The 12684-nt window shown below is 40.8% G+C and overlaps 1 protein-coding gene across 1 annotated transcript in view; it reads left to right on the forward strand.

Moving 5' to 3' along the window:
• The first annotated feature begins 283 nt into the window (after positions 1–283).
• Positions 284–12684, forward strand: part of FSHB (follicle stimulating hormone subunit beta) — a 26436-nt gene continuing 14035 nt past the window's right edge. The window contains exon 1 of the mRNA XM_024118713.1: positions 284–335. Within this exon, the coding sequence (XP_023974481.1) occupies positions 284–335 (52 nt within the window). The remainder of the gene's footprint in view (positions 336–12684) is intronic.

Raw genomic sequence — 12684 nt, forward strand, 5'->3', positions numbered from 1 at the left:
CAAACACCTATGTTCTAGTCCTTGCTCTGACACTTAGCTCAAGCCAAAAGGCTGATACCAGTCCCTGAACACTTTTGTTCAGTGAGTAATACCAAACATCATTTTTGCCATTACAATAACCTGTAAGTCTCCTTTATCTATAATATGGAGGGAAACAACAGCAACCTCTCAGAGTTGTTATGTCGATAAAGTTATTTTCAAAGGCTGGAGTTGTAGTACCTGGTTAATAGAGAATAAAGGAAGGAAAGGAGGAGAGAAATTCTTGAAATAGTCAAGAGTAACGATGGTAAACGGTAAAGATGAGCTGGCCAGGAGCTTCCGATGGGTGTCCCAATGTAACCAAGAGAAGGCTGGTGTAGAAGAGAAAACACAGACTGAGGAATAGATAAAGGTGGATCAAAAGCTGATTCCATAACTTAATAGTGGTGTGACAACAGGAAAGAGGTTACCCTTTCTGAATCTGTTCCTTCATCTATAAAAGTGGTAGCTATACCTACCTCACATTGATATTCCTAAGATTAAGAGAAAACACTTCCAAATAGAAGATGCTTATGGATGTCAATTCCCTTCCCACTTTCTGCATCAAACCCTCAGCTGCTTTTAGGGCTCAAATAATTCATTCTTTTCTATTAGATCACTTGAAGTTAGGGTTTTGGCTCTTCCAAATCCTCTTAATCCCTTCCCACCAACTTCCTACTCTGACACTCTTCACTCCAAGGAAGCAACTGGTTCCAATCAGGCTGTCCATCACAAGTCAGACATTTCTAACTAGCCTTTTCCCAGAAGTTGCTAGAAGGCTATTCATACTTCTGTCCGCTCCTCACAGAAAATCTATAGTAATTGTTCTGCCCATGGGTCACCCAACACAGAGAAGAAAGCTGCAGCAGCCTGCTGACTCTTGACCCAGAAGATAATGTGCTCAGCTGATACTTTTTTCTGCCCATTTCCCCCCATTCTTCTCTCACCTTCAAAATTTTTTGTTTTTAATTCATCGGAACATCAGTCTGTTGCCCTCACAGTATGAGACAGCTTTTTGCCTCTCTATCCTGTATGCCTAAGTGAGTAATGCCCCGGAGCTGGGAGAGTAATAAAGGATGACAAGGTTTTTAATTCAATGCTGAGAAAAATAAGTATATGTCCCCTATTTCTATGTAAAGGTTCATTCTTAGTCGGAGGGACATGCCATCACTTCAAAAAGGCTTCCTTCCTTCCTGATGTTGGTTTGCTCCTCTTGGAGACAAAAATAATATTTTCCTCAGCAAAGGTGATTTTCCTCCCCTGAAGCCTGTGGACAACTGAATTGATTTTTCAAGCCGAAACAATTTTAGAGTCTATTTATCTTCTCAGGATGATCACCTTCACTAAATCATTTTGTCATCTCTTTGCAGTCGGTTTCAGTAACAGAGAAGATTGTAGGCCTTCATACTGTATTATTTTTTTAACATCTTTATTGGAGTATAATTGCTTCACAATGGTGTGTTAGTTTCTGCTTTATACATATACATATATCCCCATATCCCCTCCCTCTTGCATCTCCCTCCCACCCTCCCTATCCCACCCCTCTAGGTGGTCACAAAGCACCAAGCTGATCTCCCTGTGCTATGCAGCTGCTTCCCACTAGCTATCTATTTTACATCTGGTAGTATATATAAGTCCAAGGCCTTTGAAACAGAAAACTAGATATGGAATAACACAATGGCATCCATGTAACAGGTAGGAGTTAAATGCTTTATTATTTTAACACTCTAGATTGGTTTTCTCCAATAGCTCTCCAAAAATGATTTTATAGATAAAATTTAGTAAAAGTGAGAGTTACTATAAAATAACTGTATTGAAGACTCAGTGTTTTCACATTTCTTTTTCTTCCCTTTGGAACGTTGAAAAAGAGGCTTAAGACATAAATTTCACTTTTTCATTATAAAATCAATGCATATACTGGTTAAAAAAGAAATAACATAAAAAAGTCTAGAAGAATTTAAGATGAAAAGTAAGTCTTCCCCTACCTTTATCTGTATATAGAGTTTTATGTGTGTAAGTATACAGGTATATACATAAATAAAATCCTATTACCGGGCTTCCCTGGTGGCGCAGTGGTTGAGAGTCCGCCTGCCGATGCAGGGGACACGGGTTCGTGCCCCGGTCCGGGAGGATCCCACGTGCCGCAGAGCGGCGGGGCCCGTGAGCCATGGCCGCTGATCCTGCGCGTCCGGAGCCTGTGCTCCGCAATGGGAGAGGCCACAACAGTGAGAGGCCCGTGTACCACAAAAAAAAAAAAAAAAAAAAAAAAATCCTATTACCCAGCTTCTTCCATATAATATATTTTGGAGATCATTTTACACCAACACTTATAAATCTACCTCGTGTTTAAGTGGCCACACATCACAAATATTTCTGCATCTATCATAATTTATTTACCCAGTCCCTGATTGATTTTTTTCAGAAATTTTAGCAAATAACAATTACAAACTATGCTTCATAGAACATCCTTTAAAATCTATCTTTATATTTTTGGATGGGTAAAACTGCATGATATAGATGAGCAGTGGAATTGTTGGGCCAAAATGGTAAGAGGGGCAAGAGAGAGGATGCAAAGCTTTCCAGCTGACATGTTTGCAAGTCCAGTTGACAAGCAGATGCTGAGTCCTTAGTATATCTACGCCCATCTTTCTGGGAGACTGATGGAACTAAAAATCAGTACAAGGTAGATTATAATCACATGAACCTTGCCACTTTAAATTCTCTACCATTTCTTCAGGTTTTTCGTTAGTTAGTTTCGTTTTAGCTTTTCCCCATTTCCCCTCTTCTTACCTTCTCCCTATCGAAGTAGAGGGGAATAGCTTGGATAATATCATAATGATGGGAGAGGCCTCTAATCCAAGTTTTGACCTCCTGAGCCTCCCTGATGCCACTGAGGTGTGGCTGGTCTGGTTTTGTCTCTGGACTTTCTCCCCTGATACCTGATAAGGTTGGCTGACCTGTACCAGGTTTTGAGCGTTTGCAGATCCACTGCTGACAACCACCGCGGACGTTACCATTGCCTCTGGTCATGAATTCCCTATACTTTACAGCCTTCCTGTACTAACCCCGGGTTTCTTCAGTCCACTTGTCCTCTAAAGCAATTCCATGCTTCTTGATTAAGGCACAAAGTATTTACTGAATTTCCTACTTGCTACGTCCGGGCTGGGGACAGCTGAGAGCACCATCTCAGGCTCATGCACATCAACACCAACCTCCCCCAAGGCTGCTCTACAACTCCTGGGCTACGCTGCACGTGGCAGGAGGTAAAGCCCCAACCTGCATAAACTTGGGTCCTCCCTCCACCTGGTATCTTTGGTTCTTTGGGGCAAGTAAGTGGCCATAGGAATTCTATTGCCATTCTCAGGGTCCCAGGTTGTATCAGAACCTAATCTAATCCCCTTCTGATTTTCTCTATTTTCATCTACTTCTTTTACTTTATTTCCTTTCACAGTTTGGGAAAGCTTTTGCCATCATATACCACCTCTCTCTACATTATGCCTTTTTGAAAAACTCTCTGCTCAGATCTCCAGCTAAATTCTTGATACGTAACGGGAAGTTTTTGGAACCTTGTAAATTCTTTATTCTCTTAGTAACACCAGTCTTTCAAGATTATTGACTTGCTATGGACTAAACAAAAGCCTAATTTGTAGCTCAGTGGTTCTTATATTTTTAGGGCCTCTCTGCCCTAATCTGGAAGCAAGGCTTATTACTAATCAATAGGTGGAGAGCCTCAGAATGTCATGATCGACTGGAAATCAAAATATACAGGGAAAACTTCCTGGAATCTACAATATTCCTTTCCAAAAGGTCCAATACCAACACCTTTGGCACCAAGTGTCAGGAAACACATACTCCAGAATGTGAAACAAGGGGCTAGAAGACAGTTAGCTAAACAGGCTGCCTGAAGGATAATCAAAGTCTGCAATAATGGGAGACAATCCTGCTGGCCTTCTTGGCTTGCCCACCAGGGTGTTTTTTCTTAGTCAAGCAACACTCATGGAACACCCTTAAAGTATTTTATGTTGATGCTTCTTTAATTTTATGGGCTCCATAAAGTTCAAGTTGGTTTACAGAGTGGCTGCCCATGATTATATTCTTTACCCACAGCCAGGCCCCTGGTCGCTGGGAATTTATTTTCTCCCCCTGCCCTAGAGAAATGATATGAGCAGGTATAGCCCAGGGGCCTATCTAGGTCCCTGGATACACATTTCAGTAAGTTTGAGTTTAAACATTTTTGTATGATAATTTATGATAATTGCCCAGAAGTGGCAATTATATGGATCGAGGTTCGATAGGGGATGAGAAAGAATCTTCGACAATATCTTTTATTATTTTCACATTTTATTTGTTATTATTAAAGAGCACTAAGCCTCATGCAAATACAGAAGTTCAGAAAGAGCCACAAACGCTATCAAGAATGCAAAAGAACACTAAGACCCCAAAAATGAACCAAAACTGTACCTGACTCTCAGAGTACCCCTCCTCATTTCTACCTACCCTGACTCTATTCCCATAGCAGTTAACAATATTTTCTTAACAGCAAAAAGAGTTCTTTTGTCAGACTATCTCCATCTTATCTTAGCAGGTGAATAAATCATCAGGAAATCTCCATCTCAGTAGCCATGTGAGAGAGAAGAAAATCACATGAACTCAAGAGTAGGGAACAAAAATATATGTAAATCTTTCAATCTGTAACACCAAGATTAGACCCTAACACACAGTTTCTTTTTTTCTTCCTCCCTATCTTCCTCCCTCCCTCACTGACCTCCCCTTTCTTCTCTCCCTTCCTCCTTCCCTTTCTTCAGTTCTTTTTCTTTTGTTTCCTTTCCTTTGTCTATCCTTTTTTTTTGGCTCTTCCCTTCCATCTTTGTGTCTTTCCTTCATTCTTTCTATTTATCTTACTTTCCCTCCTTCTTTTGTCAATCAACAAACATTTGAGTGCCTACTATGTAACAGCGGTACAGTGTTAAGCACTATGCTTAACACTAGCTATAAGAAAAAATAAGAGAGAAAGAGCCCTTGCCTTTTCAAGTTTACAAGCTAGTAAGTGGGGCTCACTGAATGCTGATAATGTAAATAAACATTTCCTTCACCTTATGGCTCTTTGTATTCCTAAACAGAATGGTTAGGAAAATCATCAGCGCTAAACAGCTCTAAAGAAGACTACTTCCAGTGCAGGGGCCACTAACTATAAAGTCCTATAGGGCCAAGCAGGTTTAATAAAAATAATTGAGTGAAGCAGCTCATGTCCAAAAATAGAAAAATGTAGGGTCTGTGGCAAACTGGAAGCACATGGCCCATCTGAATCGGGCAAGTGCTACTCAGCTCTCACTGATGGTTTTCATGCAGCAGTGTAGCCCTGTACTGCTACATCTCTGACTTTTTCAAGAGAAAGTAGAAATATCCATTGTAGCATAATTATCTCATTTTTAAAACACCATGTCACCCAAGCAGGAAATATCTGAAAGCAAGATGCAACGAGGGAATTAACAGCTTATGGACCCCTCTTCTAATTATCCATTACCCTCAGCTTGTCTTAATAGGGAAGCCATCCTATCAGATGTATGGCAAAAGCCAGCCCAACCCAAGTTTCAGTCTTGGCCTTTTAGAACCCAACACTTGTGACTTCCATTAGTCCATATATCTTGTAGATTCTTATAGTAAAAATGAATGACAAGGAAATATTGCCCGAATAGAATTCTATAAAAGTATGCTCTTCTTTTAAGTCATCTTTAGGTCTAGTAGAGAAGGACAAGTATTGAGAAGTAAGGCCCTGGGTAGTTAGCAGGATTGATTTCTATGTTTGCATTGGAGTTACTGAAAAGCCTAGAAATTTTTTCTAGCCAGTCTAATGCACATCCTAGCTTGACCATCTGGCCCTCCCTTTCAGCTTGCGTATTCGTTTGAGGGTAATGGATACCGAGATGATGACTTCCTCTGCCAAACCAAATGGAGGCTTGTGACCAAGCTTCTTGGTCACATCACAAGAATATATTTATACTATCTTTGACAGGTTATACCTATGATTATCAAAGTGTTCTTCTAGGTCTGTCTTCCAGCTAAATATGCGGGTCACAACAAAGTTCTGGCTACCCTCTGGAGCAGCATTTTCTAAAATGTGTTCTATGGAATTCTAGACCCAAGATACTCGATAGAAAAAAAGAGGCGGAGGGAACTCCATATTCATATACATTTAGGAAACACAGTAAGATAGACTATACACACAGTACACCATAAATATATACACACAAACATATATATGCAAATTTTTTGGAAACTCCTCCAAAAAATCGGCACATCAAAAGGTCTAAGAAGTTATAAACATAAAATCTTGATGAACTTTTGAACTTTAAATCAGTGTTTTTCAAATTGATACAACAAGGAATGCTTTCTTGTGTAATACCCATTCACAGAACCATCAGAACACACTTCAGACATTGTTGATTGGAACTAACAATATGATTTCCCACAAAGGTGAAGTCATATTTAACAAAAAATAATATACATCTTCATTTACGTCAAAATGCTTTTTGAATGGGTTTATGTTTCTGCATTTTCTTTACTGAACTGATCCAGTTTAAGACACAGTCTAGTGTGGGACCCCAGCAATGTCATCATCAAAGCAATTTATATAGCAATGTACACATTACATGGCATTTTCACAAATAGCTCTTCATTAAACCTTTGGGACAAACCTCTCAGGCAAATATCTTTGTTTGTTCATCTCAAAATAGGGAAAATAAATGACCTGCCTAAAGTCATCAGCTGATGTGAGATTGCAATCCTATTGGCTCCTGGTTCATAGCTGCTGCAAAACTCTCATTCAGCTCTGTAATTCCTGATGGCTCAGAGTTTCAACTGCTCTTCCAAACTTCGGGGCTTGGGGTCATAAGCATTTTCTATGTTGATAATGACGGTAATTAAAGGCATTGGCTCATGCTTAGAAAAGAGGCAGGCCCATCAGAAATTTGTGATGAGTGTAAATTAGAAAGGCAAGGCAACGTAATTCATTGTAGAACTCCTTCACTCATGTGTAAAGAGCAAAGCTATCCATCAGTTCAAACATTTGTACATGGAAGTTACTGTAACAGACAGGTTAGGAAGATGAGTAAGACATATTTCCCCCCCCCTTCAAACAACTGGTTAAGAAAAGCAACCAACAGCTTTAAGACAAGGTGTATGATCATCTTCCAAAGGAGAAATTCAAAGGAGAGAAAAAAATGAGGCAGCCCAACAAGGAAGCTGAGAACTGAGAAAAAGCCACTAAATTTCAAACCTGAAGATGTCTGACCAGTGTCCTTAGAGAGAGCAGATTGCTGTGGAAGTAGATCACAAAGGGTTAATTCGTAAGTGGTTACACCTGAGAACACGCACTTCCAGTCTAACCTAAGTTTAGAATTTATTGCCAGAAATCGCAGAGCTTTGGATAAACCTCATTAGCTACAACATTGCAATGTGTTAAAAAAAAAAAAATGCTTTCATACCATCCTTCTTTTCAACCTTGAAGAGAGCAGAAATGCTGTATTTTTCCACAGGCATAAATGAGTTTGCCTCTGCTACTTTTGAGCAGGAACTAAAGGATGCTCTCAAAATGCCTCAGCTTCTCCCTGAGACATACAGGCTTCCAATAGCTGACCACAAACAGCCCAGTTCTGTATGTTAACCAGGCCAGGATGAAGGGAAGTCCCATAACTCCCTAGCTGCAGGTATTCTCTATCTGGCCTGACAGCCGGAAGCATGTACAGCTCTGATGTGCTGGAACCAGGAAGCTCCAAGGGCAGCCTTGAGGGATGCAGGGAAGGCGTGAATCCAGTACTCTCTGCACTTGCTCTTTGAACCTGACTCATTGCTGGCCTTAGATGTCCCCACCAGGGGAAATAGTAATGACAGTGGCAACAGACTATGTTTTCCACATGCCACACAAAGCTTAAGTGTCTTGCTATTACATTTGAGTGTATTACTATTCGCGTAACCCCCGTAAACTATTCATGGGCTCCTTGGGATGCTCCATCTCCTCCTGTCTAGTCCGTTCCTACTCACCCTTTTGAGGTCCTCCTCAAATTAATCCTTTGCTTTTGGGAGGTCATTCTGACTGTTGCAGCCCACAAACAAACTTTCCCATTTACACACTGCCGTGATTGTTTTCCAAATATTTCAGATACGACCTCTGCCTTGTCATTAAAATCCATGTAATTGGATCCAATGATCCAATCCAAATAATGGGACAGCTATGTAACTGCAAGGCTTATGTGCTAAGCACTGTACCAAGCTCTAAGAACTGCCCTATGTGATTGAAATTAGTCTCTCTCTTTTACAGATGAGGAAACTAAAGCTCAGAGGTTCCCAAAGTCATGCAGCACAAAAATTATAAAGTCAGGACTTGATGCTAGTTCTGTCGTAAAGCCCTTGCTTCGTCCAATTGCCCCACTGACTTTCACATTGGAAGTTACAAACTATGTTATATGTGCTAAGGCTTTGTGTATCTTAGGCTTAGATATACTATTCCATTTCTCCAAAGGTTAGAGGGTAAAAATACTTTGTCAACCAAGAAAGTAAAATATCACCGTTGAACCATGAAGGAGAAATTGCAGCAAACAAAAACTCTTCAAAAAATTAAGCCATCTAACAAAAATGTCTGATCAATAGTGGCAAGGGTTCTATATGCTAATGAAACCAAGGGCTATATAAAAAATAAGTCTTCCTTTGTTCTATGATACCTCCTCAGTATTGAAGAGTATCAAAGAGACGTAGCATATTCCAGGCACGTCAGCCTTAGTGGTAACAATAAAAACCGGGGCTTGCTGAAACATCTCTACTATTCCTAGAACTTGAAGCCATCCTGACATTTCATTGCTAGTTTCTCTGACCTTTTAGTGTCTACTCTGTGCCAGGTACTGTTACACAAAGGTGATGCTGTGTATTCCTGAGTACAGTGTCTAAAGGGGGAGATATTTTAGGGAACATTTGCAATAGAGTATGGTGATTATATCAGACATATAATAAAGAACACTGATTACACAAAGGAAGGAGTAATCAACTCTGCTTAAATGAGTCAAAGAAAGCTTTTGCTGAGTTGCTTGAGTTGGGCTTTAAAGAATCAAAGGACCACCAGAAGTTGCCAAGAGTATTCAAGACAGAGGAATAATATTGGAAACACACCATGGCATGAAAAATCAGAGCATTCCTTTCCTCTACAATATAAGAGGCATGAGATAGAATGGTGAGGAATGAGGAAAAGAGGTAGGCAGGGCTATGCTGGCTTCCATAAGGCTCCTAGGAAACACTTCTTAATCTGACTTGAAAAAATTCATTAAAGAGCTAAAAAGAGGTTTGCTTGTTACTATAGTATACTTTCCAGAGAGGCCATATATTGAAAAGGCTGACAGAAACACAGATTGTTCAATTAGACGTGCTTAGGAGAAAGGCAGGTCTCAGCCATTCTTAGAGCACAGGAACATGTGCGTATTCAGGCCAGAGAGCGTGAAGATCTGGAAAAGCTGTAGATGCCACCACCCTGGGATATAAACATGACTCTACAGGGTTAGGAAAAGAAACTGAGCCTCGAGTTTGTAATTTCTGGCTACAGGTCCAACCAAGCAGCTGAACACCATCCATCTCACATTCTTTCATTAATTCAACAAGCGTTTGTTGAGCTCCTACCACATGCAAGGCCCTGTTTAAATGCTGGTAATAAAAAAAAAAAAAATGAACAGAGCAATTTCCAGGCTTCATGGAATATTCATTCTAGTGGAAAGAGACAAAACAATACACAGAGAAACAAGTATATCAGAGGATGATAAATGTTATGAAGGAAAATAAAACAGGTTAAGGAGTCCAGGAAGCATGGGAGGGAGTGGAAGAGGAATAGTATTTACGTAGAATGGTCAGAAAAGGCCCCTCTAACAGGTGGTGTTTGAACAGAGACCTGAAGGAAGTAAAGGAATGAGCTGTGAAGCTCTCTGGAGGAAGAGCATCACGTTTGGCATGGTAGGGAATCAGTTAGGACGGCTGTGTAGCCCAAGAGGATTGGTGAAGAGAGAGAGACAGACAGAGAGAAGGATAAAGATGAAATCGAAGGTGACAGGATAGCAGCAAATAGGGCCTCAGAGGAAGGGTGGCTGTAAACCTGGTCAGCTTACATTTCTATATGGCTGTTGTCTGGACATAATTATTAATAGCATCTTCTTTCTTTCCCAAAATAGTCCCACTTGGGATAATAAATTATATGGTCACCCTGCTCACAGGTGATTTTAAGAGTGCTGGCTTTGACTCTGAATAAGATGGGAAGCCGTTAGAGGATTTTAAGCAGAGGGACGCCATGATCTAATGTACACTTCAGAAGGAACACTCCAGGGCTTCCCTGATGGCGCAGTGGTTGAGAGTCCGCCTGCCGATGCAGGGGACGCGGGTTCGTGCCCCGGTCCGGGAAGATCCCACATGCCGCGGAGCGGCTGGGCCCGTGAGCCATGGCCGCTGAGCCTGCGCGTCTGGAGCCTGTGCTCCGCAACGGGAGAGGCCACAGCAGTGAGAGGCCCGCGTACCACAAAAAAAAAGAATCACTCCAGATTCAGGGATAAGATGCAAGGGTTAAAGCAAAGAGACCCTGTGGGGAGGCTATTGAAATCATCCAGGCAAGAGAAGAGATAGTGTGAACCAGGGCGTAAGTGGTAAAGATAGTAAGGAGTAGCAGATTCTGGTTATATTTTGAAGGGTGAACTGATAGGATTTGCTGAGGGATTGGAAGTAGGATGAGAAAGAGAGAAGCTCAGCTATGCTCTGCGTGTCTCTTTGTGTTCTTGGTGCTTATGTCTGGTCTTTTTGCCTAAGGAAAAAGATAACTGTTGTTTGATTTTTTTGTTGTTAAGTATTTTCAAATTTGTAGGAAAAATTGCAAGGTCAGAAACAAAGAACATCTATAAACGCTTCACCCTTTTCCTCCAAGAATGATTCCAAGGTTTGGGGACTGAGTACTTGGATGTATTTATTTCTCTTGCAGAAGGAGACACTCCTTAAGACCTAGAGGAAAGTTTCGCCAAGTTTGAAATCTCGCAAAAAGCTAGCAATGCTTTCTGACTCCCTTGTTCCACACCTAAGAATCGACTCTCAATGTAGAATTGTGTAATCCAAGTAAAAACATATGTTTGTAGGAATCCTAACAGTATTATCTAGAAGACAAGAAAATGTAAATAATGGAAAAGTTAACCCTTAGAGACAGACTTTTATAAATTATGGCATAGTAACAAGATGCAAGAAAGCAGGCCTTCAAAACTAAAATTACATAGAAACATGGACAATTATAAATATGATAGGTTAAAATGGCATACCTACAGAGGAAAATGTATACTGATTGCAATACTGTAAAAATATTTATACATATGACAGCCAATATGAAAAAACAATTATTCACGGTGTTAAGACAGTAGACTAATGAGTTACCAGATTTTTAAAAGATTGTTAATTCTTGCTTTATTCTTTTCAATAACAACAGAAGGAGGAAGTATTTGACTCAGGAAAAGACTTCCTACTTTGATTCAGTAAGCCAGTTTCCTACCTTTTCCTCTTTTTAAAAAAATCTCCTTTCCTCACTATCTCCTGGCCATCCCAATCCACAGAATGAGAATAAAGAAAGAGCAAAGGGAAGAGAGGAATAGGACACAAAGGAGAAGAAGCAGGAACCGTGGATTTCTCCCTTGAAATGGGTCTCACGTTCCACCAGGTGCACATCTGCCTCCATTCCATTCTGCCACCCCCACCCAGTCAGGACCCTCCACCCCCTGGACCCTGATAAAACCACCTAGGAAGTCTCTTCCTTCTACCCCTGTGACTGCCTGCTCACAATTCTTCCGCAGCACGCCAGCCAAAGTAATTCTTAAAGCATATATCAGATTACGTCACTACTCTTGTTCTAACTGTCCTCTGTCTCGGTAGTTCCCCTTTCCAAATCCTTAGCAGGGTCTAGAACAGCAGTTCTCTGGGCATCCCTTAGACCCATTCAGGGGATTCATGAGGTCAAAAATATTTTGATAATGACACTAAGCTGTTATTTGACTTTTTTACACTTGTTTTCTCATGAATGTACCAATTGAATGCAAGATACACGAATCCAGCTGTCTTTTATTAAGCCAGGTATTAAAGAGATTTGCAATTCCGTACCAGCCTGTAATAGCTCCCTATTTCCTATCACAACAAATTTTGAATATTTGGCATGATATGACTCACTCTTCTGGTCCAACTATACATTTCTTCCTATTTCTTACACGTACCCTTTCCTCTATTTGGGTCAGCATCTTCAATCTCTCCAAAACAGCTATGTTCTTCACCATCTCTACACTCTAGTTCCCATAGGACTCTTTCCCAAGATTTCTTATCACTTGCCCAAAATCCACCCAACCTTCAAAGCCCAACTAATGTCATCTCTTCTACTGGGCCACACAGGATACTCCAAGCATTCATGATGTCCCTTTACTCTATGCCATACAACTTGGCACAAGAATTGGAAGTCGGTTTCATCTCAAGCACTAAATCCAATCATCTGTTAGTGTTTGTCGGAAACATGGTGTTGAGAAAGATGCTGAGTCTTTTTTTTTTTTTTTTTTTTTTGTGATATGCGGGCCTCCCTCTGTTGTGGCCTCTCCCGTTGCGGAGCACAGGCTCCGGACGCGCAGG

This window comes from Physeter macrocephalus, chromosome 16 (genome assembly GCF_002837175.3).
Source record: "Physeter macrocephalus isolate SW-GA chromosome 16, ASM283717v5, whole genome shotgun sequence".
NCBI classification, from domain to species: domain Eukaryota; kingdom Metazoa; phylum Chordata; class Mammalia; order Artiodactyla; family Physeteridae; genus Physeter; species Physeter macrocephalus.